Source organism: Oenanthe melanoleuca, chromosome 20, assembly GCF_029582105.1.
Source record: "Oenanthe melanoleuca isolate GR-GAL-2019-014 chromosome 20, OMel1.0, whole genome shotgun sequence".
Taxonomy (NCBI): Eukaryota; Metazoa; Chordata; class Aves; order Passeriformes; family Muscicapidae; genus Oenanthe; species Oenanthe melanoleuca.
In genome coordinates, this window is record NC_079353.1 from 339,054 (window position 1) to 356,117 (window position 17,064).

A 17,064-nucleotide genomic window follows, 5' to 3' on the forward strand; every position below is an offset into this window, starting at 1 on the left:
GCCTGGGGCAGTACCTAAACTACATTTAGAATGGCTGGTGGAGGCACATGGAACGGAATTGGTTCAGTCCCAGCTTCACTCTGCCTTATGTGGTGGGAGCAGCCTGGATGTGCCTCTGGCAGCACTGCAGGGCAGCACTGGAAACCAAAACTCTTGGGGTTTTCGCACAGGAGCGTGAGGAGGAACTCGGGGGAACTTACTTTGCAATTAACTTGGTTTTTTTGTGCTAGACAATGAGTGAGGGCTTGATTTGGGGTGGTTTCTTGTCTCCCTCCATAGTTCAGTGGGAGGAAGGTGTCATAGTCCTTGTGACAGTGTTTGCAAACCAGAGGGATTTGAGTGTTTATCATGATCTATAGTCAGTCACCTCTCCTCATCCAGACCAAGTGAGGGTGGCATGCAGTAGAAACCAGTACCCCCAGCTGTACCCTACTTTTACTCACAAGAGCTGGTACTAATTTATATAAATTAGTGAATTCTGAATCTTCAGCATAGTGTTTTTTCCAGTGTTTTCATACTGTTTGCAGGTTTTCTCAATCAAAATAGGAACAAAATTGATTTGCTTGAAAGTTGAAGTTGCACCCTGTAGTATAAGGATAGAGAAACACTGAGTTATTAATTTATTTATCATGCTGGGGTGAGGTTTGTTTTGGTTTGGGAATTTGAGCCTCAGAAGATACAGGAGTATCCATCCACTTTTGCAGGCAGAATGACTTTATAATAGAGTTTCCACCTCTGACTTGGAACAATTAGGTAATAGCATGTGTTACATAGTAGAGGGCTGAGTTAGTTGTTTTGGACAAAATAAAGTTTGAAGTTTGCATGTGGTTTTTAGTGCTGGACTTCCTTGCTTGCTTGCAGCCTGGGGCAGCCTCCTGACTTCTAAGATTTTGTCAGATTCCTAGCTTTAGGTTTCATTTGCAATAGCTTTATAAATGTTTTGTGATGCTGTGTGAAGGGACAGAGTACACTCTTGTAAGAAAAGCAAGCAATGTGTGTGTGTGGTGTTCCCTTAGGTGTAGCTAATGAGAAGCAGCGGAGGCTGTTGTACAACTTGGAGATGGAACAAATGGCAAAGACAGCCAAAGCCCTCATGGAGGCAGTGAGCCATGCAAAAGCACCTTTCACCAGTGCCACCCACCTGGACCATGTCAGACCCATGTTCAAAGTGAGTGTCATGTTCTCACTGTGCCTTTGTTATGAAGAGTTTTAAGCTTGGGAAAAGAAGTGGAAAATTACTCTGAGGAGTTTGCTAATGGAGCAAGTGGACTCTTGGGATATATTTGGCTTCATTAGCCCAGTGTTTTGGGCTAAAGTTGTAAGAGACTTCTGAATTTAGTTTCTTCCTCTGTTTAGCTTGTCTGGACTCCGCTGCTGGCAGCTTACAGTGTTGGCCTGCAGAACTGTGATGACACAGAAGTGGCGTCCCTGTGTTTGGAAGGAATACGCTGTGCCATTAGGATAGCCTGTATCTTTGGGATGCAGGTTGGTGCCACACTTAGCCTGGGACTTGCTGAGGGTTGTGTGGGCTCTGGGAGGCAGATAAAGCATAACAGCTTATACATAGAAGATGAAGTGTCTCATCTGCTTTCTTGAAGTGGTAAAAGGTTGTGGTGTAATCCAGCATTTCTTCAACTCTGCTTTCTTTTTCTTGCTGAATCTTCTATTAAGAGTGTTTGCTACTCTCCTTTAGCTGGAAAGTGCTCTAACAGTGCCAGCTAGCCACAGAAGGAAAATCTGGGCAAGCTGCTTTCTCTGGCTCTTTGGGGATTTGATTTTGATGCTTGTTTCTCTGTCCTGTAGCTCGAACGAGATGCTTATGTGCAGGCCCTTGCTCGCTTTTCCTTGCTGACTGCCAGTTCCAGCATTACAGAAATGAAACAGAAGAACATCGATACCATTAAGACACTCATTACAGTTGCTCACACAGATGGCAACTATCTTGGCAGTTCTTGGCATGAGGTAAACCTTTATTAAATTAAATAGTGAATGTGGTGTTAAATTTTTTCTTCTACTATCAGCTCCCAGACCCTCTTAAAAATGTGAAGGAAGTGCATTAATTGTTACATTTTTTTTTTTTTTAATATATATATAAATAATGCACTGCATTTTTTAAGACCCTGTGGAAACTGTGTGACAATATTGTAATTTTGTGGCTGCATTTGATATGGAATTGAAGTTATATTAAAAAAATCTCATTTGGTTTCAGAAAATTCTGCATATAAACTATTGTATTCTTATTCATGGAAACAAAAATATTCTGGCTCACGGGTCCAGACTTGTCTGTGCACTGTTTGGCAACATTTACACCATTAGCACATGAAAAATTAGGACTCCAGTACTTTGGTGGATGATTGGTAAAGATGAGTTATCAGGATTATATGCATTTTCTTAAAGCCTGTTTTCCAGGAGCAATTCAATCAGCTCTAAATCTGTTCTGGTATGAGCCAAAGTATACTAGAGCTGCCAGGTGCCTCAGACCTGGCTCACAGCACACTCTCCTGTGTGCTTGTGCCAGCCAAGGGAAGTGGCCATGGGGGAGCAAGACGGAGGAGAGGCAGTTTTGTGTCGTGGGAAGCACAGCACTGGCGTTTAAACTGTCCGGGCTGCAACATCGTTACTCAAGTGGAGACAGCTGCAATGTTTCAGTCTTTTCATCTCTTCAGGACAATGAAGTCTGTAGATCAGCTCCAACCTGTTTATAGTCTTGAAAGTTGATGCTGTGAAAAGTAATAAAAAGGTATCCTTTAGTAGTTAGAGATCCAGGTTAGATTTTGGAGCAGTGTTTATTTTATTCTTGTATTGGAATGATTCATGGTGGCTGATGATATTGAGTTAACCACTCAAGTTCAGTGTTATTAGTAGTGTTTTAGCTCCATCAAAGCTGTTATCATGGTCAAAGTTGCTTGAATGGTTGGAGAACCTGGGAAGGTCATAAATATTAAATACAAATATATGTTAAAAATCAAAAGATGGTGGTGTGCAGAAACACAGTGTTTAATTTCTTTTGGTTTTAGATCTTGAAATGTATTAGCCAGCTGGAGCTGGCACAGCTGATAGGAACTGGTGTGAAAACTCGGTATCTGTCTGGTTCTGGGCGTGACAGGGAAGGCAGCATTAAGGGCTATGCCTCTGCAGGAGAGGACTTCATGAGCCTGGGATTGGGTAAGATTATTAATCCTAAACTTCACAAAGATGCACATACAACTGGAGAAAGGATGGTAAAGAATCCTTAATGTTGTAAAATGCTCAAATATATTTACTTGCTTCCAGGGAGGCTGTGTTGGGTTAATGAAACTGTGTATTCAAGTATGTGTTCATCGTTACCAAATCTGTTTTAACTTTGGAATTGGGTTAAGCTATTTGATAGCTACTCCAGATTTATTTGTTGGAATATGTTGTTGTCAAAACTGTTTTGCCATACAAAGTCATGGTTTTGTTACAAGTATTAATTAATAGAAAAAAGAGCCATTTATTTTTAGGAATTAATAGAAATTTATATAACTGATAACTGATTTTCCAAAGGAATTTCTTATCTCTGTATGTAGGGCTTGCTATTCCAGTTCCTATTGTTTCTGCAGTATGTACAAGAAACAAACCTTAGATTTTTGGCTGTAAATTAGACAGATGGGGCAAGTTGCCTTAATCTAAACCACTAAGGAAACAATTTAATTTAAAAAAACCTCCTACATGATGATTATAATGAATACAGAATTGTGTTCAGCATTAACTGTTTGTAGCTGGCTTAGAGTTCATATTTTACAATAGTATTTTATCTGTTCCAATTTTATGAACAATATCTTATCATCTTAACCTAATAAATATGATGTTTAGCTGTGTAATGATCTGGCACAGGTCTGGCAAAGGCACCATCTGCTCCATGTAAATTATATGGTAACTAGAAGCAATAGTCACTGCTCTTTGTCTACTTGTTTGATGTTGGAGTTAGTATTTCCTGGTGGCAAATCCTGGTTTTAATGGGTTTATTGCAGGGAACCTGGTTGGGAGTGGGGCTGACAAACGGCACATGGCGAGCATCCAGGAGTCTGTGGGGGAGACCAGCTCCCAGAGCGTGGTGGTAGCAGTGGACAGGTACTGAGAACATAGCCTAAATCACCATCTCTGTCATCTGCCCTTCTGAAATGTTGTCTAAAGGCATGCTTCTATCCTCAGCTATGAGCGGGAGTTCTTAGTAACTACTGATGCAATTGTGCGAGTCTGCACTATCATATATTCAGACTTGCAGTGTTTATTTTAACCGTGAATGTGTCTGGCACCACATCAAAGTCCAGAACATTTGGGAATGTTCTCTGCTGTATCAGTGTTCTGTATGGACCACTATCAGCAGTCTGAACTCCTCTCAAGACTGAACAGCTGAAGGGGAAGAAGGGACAGTAGTGCATCCCTGTCTGTCTTGACAGCCACAGCCAACTATATTCTCAGAGGATTTAAAGATCAAAGGTGGCTGATAACAAGTAAAGTCTTGTAGCAAAGCTTTCTTACTGTGCGTGTATTGTCCCCATGAAATTTAACATGCTGTCACCCAAAAGAGTGCTCCAGCACAACTTGGCCTGGGTAAACTTGTGAACCAGTGCCTGTTCCTGCAGCGAGGCAGGAGCACTGAGACTGAGACTCGGTGCAGGAGAGAGGATGCTTAGACTCAGGACAGATGCACGTAGTGCTGCCAAGGAGCAGGAGCACAGGAGGGGCAGAGCTCCTGGCCTGGAGGACTGAAGCACCTCCAGATGTGCTGAGCTGTTCCTGCGGCACTGAGCTGTCGGGCTCCTGCGGGCACGCAGCTGAAGCCCTGCTGTGTTTGTTGCAGGATATTCACGGGCTCCACGAGGCTGGACGGCAATGCCATAGGTAGGTGAGGGGGTGCAGGGCCCCTGGCAGGGGCAGCCCGCTGACTGCCCTGTCCCCGCAGTTGACTTTGTGCGCTGGCTGTGCGCCGTGTCCATGGACGAGCTGGCGGCCCCGCACCACCCGCGCATGTTCAGTCTGCAGAAGATCGTGGAGATCTCCTACTACAACATGAGCCGCATCCGCCTGCAGTGGTCCAGGATCTGGCAGGTCATCGGGGACCACTTCAACAAGGTGCTTCTGCAAATCAGCTCACTGCATGCATCGGCAGTGGGGCTTCTTTAACCAGCTTCTCCCTCCTGTGTTGTTAGTGCCTTAAATTCTGATATGGAAAAAATTCCATTCAAGGCACCTGAAAGAAGCACCTATTTAAAAATCTAAAGTGTACAAATAGAAATGTTTATAGGAGTGATCTTTAATTAAATAACATTCATTATATGATTTGGTATTTTTGTAATTTTTGTTTGTCTTTTCCTTAGAATGAAATGCCAAGTTAGTTTTCCTCTAAAATGTACACAGGAGATCCTGGAACAGCAGTGGTTTTACTTAGGAAATTGAATCATGTTAGGATGGGATTTTTTTAACCAAAGATTTTGTTTTATTTATTATATTGTACTGTATTTTAATTTTGGCATCTAGCTGGCTTTTGTAGTCCTGCTTTGATGCATTCAAAATCCATGGGTCTGTTTAGATGGATGAAGTGACAGAAAACCCCCTTCAACAAGAACCCTTTCTTTCCCAAGTGTCTGAACACTGGAATGTGATAGCAATGTTTAGTGGGCTGAGATGGAGCTTGAGTGACAAATTTGTTACTCATATAAATGACACATCAACTGACAAGCATTTGAAAATATGCTTTTCTTCTAGGTTGGGTGTAACCCTAACGAAGATGTCGCCATCTTTGCTGTAGACTCATTAAGGCAGCTGTCAATGAAATTTCTTGAGAAGGGAGAGTTAGCCAACTTCCGCTTCCAGAAAGACTTCCTAAGGCCTTTTGAGCATATTATGAAGAAAAACAGGTGTGAGGCACTGCAATTTCTCTTTTAGCTTGCTTTAGTCCCACTTAAGGATGTCCCTGGTGTGGATTAGGTGGTCATGTATAGGCAAGTGGGGCAGTTACTTTGTGCTTTACAGTGTAAAGTGGTCTTGCTTTCCTTTCTCCTGTATTTTTTAAGATCTCCAACCATTCGAGACATGGTGATCCGCTGTATTGCTCAGATGGTGAACTCCCAAGCTGGTAACATTCGTTCAGGCTGGAAAAACATCTTTGCAGTCTTTCATCAAGCAGCATCAGACCACGATGGGAACATCGTAGAGCTGGCCTTTCAGACTGCAGCACACATAGTTAGTAAGTATTGCTTGACAGATGCATGCACCCACATCAGCCTGGCTGCTGGAAGTCTGCTTCAAAAGGCTCATCTGAATAAGGCTTTTGTATTTCCAGGCAGATAAACACACAACCTCATAGCCAGTCTGTTTAAACTCTGCAGCTGGGTCATACCCTTGAAGTCTCCTGAATGCTATGGACAGGATAACTAGATACAGATATCCTGCTGTAGAACTTTGCAGTGTGGTTGCTGAGGTGGGACAGGGAAGAATTCAAGAGAGGGCAAAGAGCCATATTTAATGTAGATCTGGTCCTTTCATGATTGTCTGTTCCATAGCAGTATACCATGGGTGACATGCCTAGATTGATGCAGTTTATCTATGAATTTTAATAAGTAAATTTTAAAAAGTATATTTGTTTGTTCTTCACAGCAAATATTTTTCAGCAGCATTTTCCAGCAGCAATAGACTCCTTTCAGGATGCAGTGAAATGCCTCTCTGAGTTTGCCTGCAATGTTGCCTTCCCAGACACCAGCATGGAAGCCATCAGGCTTATTCGCTACTGTGCAAAATATGTCTCAGAAAGACCACAGGTACATTTGAATTTTTACCCTGCTGCATTTTCATACTCTCTTCTACTGCTAAATGGAGATTAATCTACTAAGAGCTTTCATACGCAAACTTCAATTGCAAGTGTTTGTATTCAAAGCTTATTTGGATTTAGGAGAAATTTGGTATTATGTAAGCAGCAAACTAGGGCTAGTTAAGTAGCCTTAAGTCTTGTAAGTCCAAATGGGAAATAACTGAATTAAATAGTCCTTATTTTTTTGTTTTTGTGGTGTTAAGATGACTTGGAAAGCAGTGCTTCCTGGTCTGTCACTCTAGTTATGTCTAGTTCAGTTGGTTACAAACGTGTATTCTCCATCAGTCTGTGGTGTGAATATTGAATGTAATAATCACTGGCTGAGGAGAGCCTGGAGTTACATTGCAGTTGCATGTCCCCACTGCATTCAGGGTACCAGAGACTTGTAGAACTGGTTTATGCCAGTTTTGGATTTGCTTGTTATGTGTATTTATGTTGTCTGTCACTGTTAAACTTGCTTTCTAAGGAGTCCAGACCTCAGCAACTTGTAAGGCTTTTAGCTGGACTGAAATAAAACCAGACTGAAGTGTTCATTTCCATATATTATTTTCTGGTATTTTTGCAAAAAGTTACATCTCAGAGCTATACTTACATTTGCAGAATTGGAGTGTTACAGTAGGAACTAAGCTAACTTTCCAAGTCTGTCTGCACCACTGGTAGTATCTACATTTGTCACATAAAAAGATTTTTAAGATAATTTTTTCTTTGAATCTTTTTTTCCTGCTGATCTTCAAGGTATTAAGAGAATACACAAGTGATGACATGAATGTGGCTCCTGGGGACAGGGTGTGGGTCAGAGGATGGTTTCCTATTTTGTTTGAGCTTTCTTGTATCATCAATCGTTGCAAGTTAGATGTCCGTACAAGGTAATAAAGCTTTTCTTTTTTTTCCATTTTAATTAATTCAGTGAAGATATCACAGGAACATATTTCAACATCTGTTCCTATACTTGTTTGGGTTTGTTTATAGAGGCTTAACAGTGATGTTTGAAATCATGAAGAGTTACGGGCATACCTTTGAAAAGCACTGGTGGCAAGACCTGTTTAGAATTGTGTTTCGGATTTTTGATAACATGAAACTCCCTGAGCAACAAACAGAGGTAAAACCAAAAAGCAAGCATTCCCTAGAGTTGTTTTTAAGAACTCACACACCTAAGGCAGCAGTTTCTATTGACATCAGATAGTGCACCCCATACTGCTCCAGACTTAACTAAACATGTTCTGTGTTCTGCCAAGTTCTGTGGCATGAATGAAACTGATTTCCAAGGAGAATGTTCTCCCTCTGTTGTGAATATGTACAGTTTTCTGAGCAGTGTTCATGTGGCCAACTGAGTGCATCTGACAAGACACCTGCAGTCATGAGGCTTTAGTTGAGTTCTATTCCCAGAGCTGTTTCTTGTTGACCAGCTATGTGTAAGCCAAGTGCCGTCATCCTGGGAGAATCCCACAAAAGCAAAGATTTTTCATTTTCTGTCCCAGAAGTCAGAGTGGATGACCACAACGTGTAACCACGCCCTTTATGCCATCTGTGACGTGTTCACACAGTTCTATGAAGCTCTGCACGAGTTCCTGCTTCCTGACATCCTTGCACAGTTGCACTGGTGTGTAAAACAAGGTACCTTATTTACCTGCATCTTCTGGTTAAATGTAGTTTGAAGTGTTCAGTACTTAAGAAGGGGAAGGATAACTGAATTTTGGAAGAATAAAAGTTCCCATTAGTTCCCAGGTTGCAATAGATTGATGCAATGTCTTGAATATCTGAGCACCAATCTTTTTATTTTTGTTACTGTGTTCATAATGGGCTCATGGTGTTACTGTGACAAAAAAAAGCTTTTGGAGAATGGTGTCAATCTTCTGAACCTTTTGGCAACAGCCTTCCTTGGTTTGGCTGCAGCCATGCATTACCTCCTTTATTTACACATATGGATATGTGAATGCGCTCTGATTTTTTTTTCTTCTTCCTTATTTTCTGGCACCCACTTCCCCTCCTTCTCCCAACAAATGAGTACTTCAAATACACCTTTGTAAAGAACATGTATTCTTTCTGGCTCCAAGTCTTACACCTGAAATCCTGCATGTCACTAGCATGGAATGTTGGGGGATGGTCTTGCAGTAAATCAGAAGTTTTTGATTGCTGCTTTTCCTTCCTTTTTTTCACTGTGTGCTTCCCTTCTGCTTCTGCCCTGTCTTTTGTCTTCCCTGGTTGGATTTCCATCTCATGAAGGGGATTTTGAAACTCTTTTTTTTTTAAATTCAGTAGGTTTTTCAGCTTCACATTATTTGAACTTATTGCATACGTAGGCTTTGAGCCAAGAGACTGTGCATTTCACAGTATTAGTAAAAATTTTTAATAGAGCAGTAATAGGGAATGCTTAATTTTCATTGATATTGTAGAAGTTGATAAATATGGAACATTTCTTTCACAGATAATGAACAGTTGGCACGATCAGGTACAAACTGCCTAGAAAACCTGGTAATACTCAATGGACAGAAATTCAGCCCTGAAGTCTGGGGCCAGACATGCAATTGTATGCTAGAAATCTTCAAAACAACTATTCCTCATGTGTAAGTTTATAAGTTTAATTCTTATATTGATACCCAATTCCAAAGCAACAATATTTACCTTTTTTGTTTTGTTCTGTTTTGTTTGATTTTTTTGTTTGTGTTTTTTATTGTTGTTATTTTGCTTTAACTCTGTGAAGCTTGCTGACATGGAAGCCTGTAGGAATGGAGGAAGATTCATCTGAAAAACATTTGGTAAGAGTTAACTCAGGGTGATAAACTGACTTGGGTTTTGTGTTAGGTTAGCTTTTGAAATATTGTGTTATAGTCAATACACTTGACAAGGAATTGACAGTAGATTGCATTTGGTGTTATTGTAAATAAGGATGTAAGGGGTGGATGCAGGAATCCATCTAATCTAGGATTAGAGAAGTCACCTGAAAAGTGATAGCTGGCTGGGAGTCAGTGTTTCAGATAGCTGGAATTGCTCTGCCCTCTCTTCTAGGATTTGGACCTAGATCACCAGTCTTTAAGCAGCATGGATAAAAATGCTTCTGAAAGAGGACAAAGCCAATACTCAAATCCAACAGACGAGAGCTGGAAAAGTGGTCCTTACACAAGTAAGGAAAGCATACAAGCTTTTCAGTGCACCTTTATAGCCAGTCTTGGTTCACTTCTGTAGTTCTCTACACAAAGTTTTGGGGCAGTTAAACTTGGATGAGTTTTTGCAATTTGTGTTTATGCCTTGCAGTGAGATTTTCTCTTTAGAAGATTATTCACAGCATTACTAAATATTGAATTGTTAAGGGGAGTGTCATATTTTGCTAGCCTGTTGTAAGTGAGTAGTCATGAATTGCTTCTGAAACTTGTGTTGCTCCATTTCATTAGATCAAAAACTATTTGCTGGCCTCCTGATCAAGTGTGTGGTACAGCTGGAGTTGATACAGACCATTGATAACATAGTGTTCTATCCAGCAACAAGCAAGAAGGAAGATGCTGAGCACATGGCTGCAGCTCAGGTACTATCAGACTCACTTGTGACCTTGTGGTGACGGTAAAGAACAAACTATGGAGAGCTCTGAGGTGTTCACAAAATGCTCTTTTACTGACTCTCAGCATTACCCTGAATGTGTGTGTAAACTACTCTTACCTAGTGAATTTTTTGTCTCAACACCTCCAGTGTTGCCAGGTGGTTTGCCTGTTGTAGTATTACCTTAATTTTTATTATCAATATAATAGATTATAATTGTTTTTATCATGAATACATACTCATCAGAAATGGTTTTTGTTTGTTTGGGGAAAGCATTCTTTTCTGCTCATTAGACTGAGTGTCTTCATTTGGCCACAGCTGAGGCTCTGCTCAGACTCTGGATGTTTGCACAGGAAGTGTTGCAGAAGTTGACCTTCAGCAAGGTCAATGGTCAAGATTTCACTCACTGCTGACCTCGGAGATGTCCCTGTCCCTGAAAGTTCTGATTCTGGGTACTAGTGCACAGTAGCTCTGGCTTGGCTGTTAATAAAACCCTGAGCTGGAAGTTCTGGCTAGTGCATTCAGATAATGTTTTGGGGATGGTATATTTTAGCTAATTTCACTAGGAATTTAAAATATTGACTAAATTTAACATAACCCTACTGAGAAGAGTGCAGCTCTGATCTTTGTCAGGGCCACCCTGCTGTGTTGTGCTGCACTAACACTGCCCTGCACCTATAAATGCAATTAGAGTTACTGGAGTTAATGGCATGCTCTCTCTCTGTCCCTCTCCCCCTGTTCTTTAGCGAGACACGTTGGATGCAGATATCCACATTGACACAGAAGACCAAGGAATGTATAAATATATGTCTTCACATCACCTTTTTAAATTACTGGATTGTCTGCAAGAGTCTCATTCATTTTCAAAAGCCTTTAATTCAAATTATGAGCAGCGAACTGTGTTATGGAGGGCAGGTGAGGCTTTCATTTTTATTTGATAAAAATGCTGAATTGCACTTCTAGCTTTAAGTGTCATGACACAACAGTGTGCCATTGCTATCACTTCTGGAGTTTATGGGACAGTTGCATGCTTTTATTGCTTGTCTCCTTCCTGATGACTTGAATAATTCTGTTTGCTGAATTATCTGCTTTTTCTTGATTAAAGTAGAGCTACACAGCTGGTACTGCTGTAGTTAGGTATCTTTATAAATAAATGAGAACTCAATCAAAATCAAGCATGAGGAAATACTGTTTGGACAAGAAATCACTGCTGGTCACTAGTGCAGATATTGTTGATAAAATTTATTTTTGGTTAGTAACGCCAGCTTTGGATGTTCCCTCTTGTCCTGTGTGGGACTGATTTCTAGGGTTCAAGGGTAAATCAAAGCCCAATCTCCTGAAACAAGAGACCAGCAGCCTGGCGTGCTGCCTGAGGATCCTGTTCCGCATGTACGTGGACGAGAAGCGGCGGGAGGCGTGGGACGCCGTGCAGCGCCGGCTGCTCAGGTGGGACAGACAGACACAGAGAGAGGCTGCTCAGGTGGGACAGACAGACACAGAGAGAGGCTGCTCAGGTGGGACAGACAGACACAGAGAGAGAGGCTGCTCAGGTGGGACAGACAGACAGAGAGAGAGGCTGCTCAGGTGGGACAGACAGACACAGAGAGAGAGGCTGCTCAGGTGGGACAGACACACAGGGAGAGAGAGAGGCTGCTCAGGTGGGACAGACACACAGACACAGAGAGAGAGACTGCTGGGGGAGCGGACAGACAGAGAGACAGAGAGAGCTGCTGGGGGAGGGGACAGACAGACAGTGAAGATCTCCCAACTTGCTCTTGGTACTAATGCAGTGGATTCTGATCTACCAGCATGTATGTTAATCTGCTTAGTCCTTCTTTAATTAAAAGAGTGTCCTAAAAATAGCCATAGTAAGTGGTACAGTTTGTACCTTGTGTTGACAATCTGCAGCAGGGACCGAAAATCTATTAATACAATAATAATTATTCCTTAATCTGTGACGCTGAGCTGTAGATTTTTATGAAACCAGTCCATATTTGGAGGGAGAGCTCTCTTGTGTTGCTGTTGCCTAAGCTGTCCCAATGTCAGGGTCAGGAAATAATCTTTGCAGGTTGAAAGTCAGAGCACTTCAATTGCAAGTTGTTTATCAGACAGAATAATTTTCCTTTTCCTTCTCTGTCACCAACATGAAAAGCATTTCAGTTCAGTTATCTGTATATTCCTGTACCAGAAAAAGCCAATTTGTGTAGTTAAAGTTGTTGCATGTGTTGAGAACTTTCCCGTGGAAGGGCATTTTGTTTGAAAACTAAGTACACTGAAAGGACAAACAGAGCATGTCATCAAAAACTTTCTAAGGGTTTTCTTTATGGCTGGTGTGAACTGTGCCATCTCTGCAGCGTGTGCAGTGAAGCCCTGGCGTATTTTATTACTGTCAACTCGGAAAGCCACAGAGAAGCCTGGACCAATCTCCTGCTGTTGCTTTTAACAAAAACCCTAAAAATCAGTGATGACAAGGTAAGAAGGGGCTGGAAGTCATGTCTGCATTTGGGTATGTTTTTCATTCCTGCTTCAGCCTGAGTTCAGTCTTTATTGCCAGCCAGATTGGAGGTGGGAGGTTCCTCATGGCGAGCGCTCACCTCGCAGTACAGCAGTGGCAGCTGCATTGTCTGCAGGCATTCTGCATTGTGGAAATGGGGCTGCATCCATGCAGTTCCCAGTTGGATGGGAATGTGGATAGAATTACTGAATAGCTTTCATAAAAAAGCACAATGAGTGTGCAGTAAGGAAGAGGCTTATGCTGTATTACAGCTGCACAGGAATGGTAAGGGGAATTTCACCCCTGTAAAACTGGAATTCCAGTTTCCTTTACAGTGATGGCAAGAATAATTTTCAGGATGTTGGCCCTTTTGAGGAAAAGGAAATGCAAATACTCATATTGCTACAAACAGACTCTAATACTGCCTCTAGGCTGAGAAGTCACAAAACCCTGGCTGTGTTCAGGGAGTGACACCACAGCAGGGCTGTGTGCACAGCACAGAGCTTGGTGCCCCGGGGCCGTCGGGAGGGCTCGGGTCAGACCTGGTGTCTGCTGAAGCCACCAGCGTGTCAACACTTATTGTTTTGCTGTAGCAGTGGAGAATGACGCTGTGTTTCTGTGTCTTGGCTAGTTCAGGGCACACGCCTCCACCTACTACCCGTACCTGTGCGAGCTGCTGCAGTTCGAGCTGATCCCCGAGCTGCGCGTCGTGCTGCGCAAGTTCTTCCTGCGCATCGGGCGGCTCTTCAACGTCTGCCCCGCGGAGCAGCGCCCCCCGCTGGGCTGGGCTGAGCTGAGCCTGCCTTAACCAGCCCCAGCATCTGCCCCGCGGAGCAGCGCCCCCCGCTGGGCTGAGCCTGCCTCTGCCAGCCCGAGCATCTGCCCCGCGGAGCAGCGCCCCCCGCTGGGCTGAGCCCGCCTCTGCCAGCTCCCGCCAGCTGCCACACAGCTGCCCCACAGCTGCCCCATGGCTGTGCCCAGAGATGGAGGGCAAAGTGGAACCCTAGGGCAGCACCACCACGGGACAAATTATTCTTACAGTGGCTTTTGGGAACGAGGAAAATAATCCTGTTCTGTCCATCCTACAGAAGTGTCAGCAGTTTTATTTAAATTATTGCTTACAGAGTCAATACAGTAGGTATGCAGTCTCTTTGTTTCAATGCTAATCATTTGTATGATCCAGTATGTCTCTTATAGTCTTTTATCCACTGCTCAGTCTTTCATCCCAGCTAGAGCTGGTGAATCAGCTGGAGCTCCGCAGAAGTTATGCCCCTTGGATCTAATGACTGTATTTGTGTAGCCTTGTGATGTTGGCATGTGTTCATAATAAACTCGACCGTGGTGGCCAATGACCACCTGAGATCCCACTGGGTTTTCCTTTGTGCCCAGGAGCAGCCCAGGCAGGGCACTGGGCTGTTGAGCTGGACAGCCTGTAGGATATTTGGACTATTTAGCTAATGACGTACATTTTTTTAAAATATCAGTACTGCATCTTCTGAGACTTATTTTTAGTTTTATGGAAGATTTTACATCAGGAGCACCAACAGAATCTACTCCTTTAGCTTATTAGGCTTGAGTCAAAGGCATTTAAGAAAAAGAAAAGGTTTTTTTCTTTCATACATTGGCAGATCATAAAGAGAGCATACACAGGAATATCAAAAACAAGGCTCAGAACAAATTAACCCACCCTTTTGACCCTTGAATATAATGTATTTATGAGTAATGCTGACTGCTTAGCAAAAAGTCCAGTCCTTAACACAAGTTTGTCTCCTTTTACTGCAGATCTGCAAGTTCTGATTTGTCATTTTGTACAAATGATTTTTGTTCTCAACTCTTAATTCCTAGTGGCACCTAAAAAGACCTGAATTTCCAAAAAACTGCTCTAGCAAAATTAAACAACTTCATTAATGTGCTCTAAGTTACCAACACAATTCTGTGCTACCTATGAAGCAAAATGTGACATGACAGCACCGCTTTGCTTGCCCAATTCTTTCTTTCCTTGAAATGCATCAGGTTTCTGTGACAATGTTTCCATGACAGAATGCTGTCTTGACCTTTGAAATAATTCTAAATTTCAAGTTTCAAGACTTCTCTAAACCAGGAAAATATGGCAGGATGGGAAGAGAGGCTCCACTTCCTAAAATAATGCAAAGTGTTATATTAGCTACTGTGCTATCCAGAGTAGCAAACTGAAAATATTAACAGTATTTAAAGAAAAAAACCAAACCAACAAACAGCAACAACAACCTTGAATGGAACTAAGTGTATAACATGATTTTGTTTTTTGAATTGAGTTTCCTGGTAGCATGGCCTCAGGTGAGGTTGTATTGGGATATGCTGCTCTGGGCTGCTGGGAATGTGCTGTCTTTATTCGTTTGGTTTGTTTTTGTGATCTTTTTCCAAAGGGTTTTTATGGTGCTTCTCAATGCATCAGTCCTGTGTAAGCATTGTTTGGGGAAGGTTTTACATACAGTCCATAGTAGTGACAAAGCTTTCACAATTTATTTTTACTTTTTATTTTTAACCAAAGAAAAGTGGTAGTTGTGGCTCTTTGACTTTTAAATGCCCATTAGGTTAAATCTCTACACTGCTATTTAGTAGAAGGGAGTGAATGGCTGTATATGACAATAGGAGAAGACTGAAAAATAAGCAATGCTGGTATTTAACTTGCTGCATTTGAGATATCCTTTTGTGTTGCACCTCATGTAGCTGCTCGTTCCCTTGGGAATGTCAGTGCATTGGGTACTGCAGATAATGAAGTATTTATTTTAATTCTATTTAAATCTGTAATAATATGCTATTCTTTTTCTTCTGGTCATAGGTAGTCCTAAGGAAAATATATGAACCATTATTTTTCAGATTTGGAATGTGTCACTGCCTTATGGAATGTGTTCCCTCATGTCCCATCAGACACACCTGGCCCAGCTGCATGTTCCCCTGTGAGTCACATGTTTAAAAGCCCCACAGTTATGTCTTGAAACAAGTCTAAATTTTGAAGTCTTAAATGACTTCACAGTAGCTTCATGGGCTTTCTTTACTGTAAGGGGCAGCATTTGTACTTCACATAGGATAAGGATGTTTAATTCATGCTTCCTTCAGCCCTTGGTCTGAGACTGTTCTTTTCCGTAAGAAAAGCTTTTGTTGTATTTAAACCAGTTACAAGCTGCTGAATTTGTGTGTGTGACAACCAGGCAGCGCAGGGTGTGCAGTGCATGAAGGAGAAGGGCCCGGGCTGCAGCTGCGTTATCAGGGGCCAGCGCTGCGCTGCTGCTGCAGGCACTGTCCCCGTTACAGCAATAATCAGGGTGTGCTGAGGGCACTCAGTGCGCTGCTTGCTTCTGCTCGGGCAGGAGGGGCCGAGCCCAGCAGTTCAGCAGCTGCCGGTGCGGCCCAGCGCTCCTGCAGCGGCCCCGGCCGGTTCCGTGTCCCGCCTGCCCGGGGCTGCTCGGGCCGGAGCGGTACCGGAGCAGGGAAGCGCCCGGGGCCGGCTGAGCAGCGCGGGGAGCTGCAGCTCCTCGGCTGGGAGCGGCACCGACGCGAGGAAAGGAGGGAATGCAGGAAAACTCCAAACCCTCCCTTTGGTGGCGATTAAAAACTCCCTTCATGCTGCTTCTGTTGTCCAGGACAAGGTTGTTTTTACAGCAGTCTGTTGTCCATGTCTGGTACCTCACCTTCTAAACTGTAAACGCAACAATCCAAACCAATGTCCTCTACTACAACCAGCACCCCCCAGATTTTAGCTCAGTCTTATTATTCAGGAAAAAGATTAAAAATAGTAACTCTGTCAAAAGTGCATCTCCCTTTAATCCGTAACTTCAGTTCGTTCAGCACCTTTCTTTAAAATGTATGTTTTCATATATTTAAAACGCCTGAGTTTTAATATCTCTGTATTAAGTGCATTTACTATCGATAATTTAAAGACCATTCCTTGCCAATCGATGTATAAAGTTCTGAGAGAATACCAAAATTATATAATATGATAAACTATGTAAAGTTTTCTACATGAAGATACGATGTATAATAGTTATAATATTCCATGCTTTAATCAAGTGATAAATCAATAAAGTTTTACGAAGTGTTGCTTTTTTGCTCAGGCACTTCCTTAAGCGGCTCAGAGACTTCGGCGCCACTCGGGTTTCTCTGCGGGGCTGGGGGGATTCGGTTCGTGTTTTATCCCCCCGCACGCTCCGTCCCGTCCGTGCTCCGC

The 17,064-nt window shown here is 42.5% G+C and overlaps 1 protein-coding gene across 8 annotated transcripts in view; it reads left to right on the plus strand.

Annotated features, from left to right (window-relative positions):
- The window catches only part of ARFGEF2 (ADP ribosylation factor guanine nucleotide exchange factor 2), a 33,027-nt gene extending 16,090 nt beyond the window's left edge, over nucleotides 1-16,937 (plus strand). For all 8 annotated transcript variants that reach the window (XM_056507268.1, XM_056507272.1, XM_056507270.1 and 5 more), the window contains 21 exons: nucleotides 1,017-1,168; nucleotides 1,357-1,485; nucleotides 1,804-1,962; nucleotides 3,018-3,165; nucleotides 3,993-4,092; nucleotides 4,826-4,866; nucleotides 4,928-5,097; nucleotides 5,731-5,882; nucleotides 6,039-6,211; nucleotides 6,622-6,782; nucleotides 7,568-7,698; nucleotides 7,802-7,931; nucleotides 8,311-8,446; nucleotides 9,258-9,396; nucleotides 9,534-9,588; nucleotides 9,839-9,953; nucleotides 10,222-10,352; nucleotides 11,110-11,278; nucleotides 11,671-11,809; nucleotides 12,718-12,835; nucleotides 13,489-16,937. In XM_056507268.1, the coding sequence (XP_056363243.1) occupies nucleotides 1,017-1,168; nucleotides 1,357-1,485; nucleotides 1,804-1,962; nucleotides 3,018-3,165; nucleotides 3,993-4,092; nucleotides 4,826-4,866; nucleotides 4,928-5,097; nucleotides 5,731-5,882; nucleotides 6,039-6,211; nucleotides 6,622-6,782; nucleotides 7,568-7,698; nucleotides 7,802-7,931; nucleotides 8,311-8,446; nucleotides 9,258-9,396; nucleotides 9,534-9,588; nucleotides 9,839-9,953; nucleotides 10,222-10,352; nucleotides 11,110-11,278; nucleotides 11,671-11,809; nucleotides 12,718-12,835; nucleotides 13,489-13,665 (2,825 nt within the window). In that variant the 3' untranslated portion in view covers nucleotides 13,666-16,937. The remainder of the gene's footprint in view (nucleotides 1-1,016; nucleotides 1,169-1,356; nucleotides 1,486-1,803; nucleotides 1,963-3,017; nucleotides 3,166-3,992; nucleotides 4,093-4,825; nucleotides 4,867-4,927; nucleotides 5,098-5,730; nucleotides 5,883-6,038; nucleotides 6,212-6,621; nucleotides 6,783-7,567; nucleotides 7,699-7,801; nucleotides 7,932-8,310; nucleotides 8,447-9,257; nucleotides 9,397-9,533; nucleotides 9,589-9,838; nucleotides 9,954-10,221; nucleotides 10,353-11,109; nucleotides 11,279-11,670; nucleotides 11,810-12,717; nucleotides 12,836-13,488) is intronic.
- The last annotated feature ends 127 nt before the right edge of the window (nucleotides 16,938-17,064 follow it).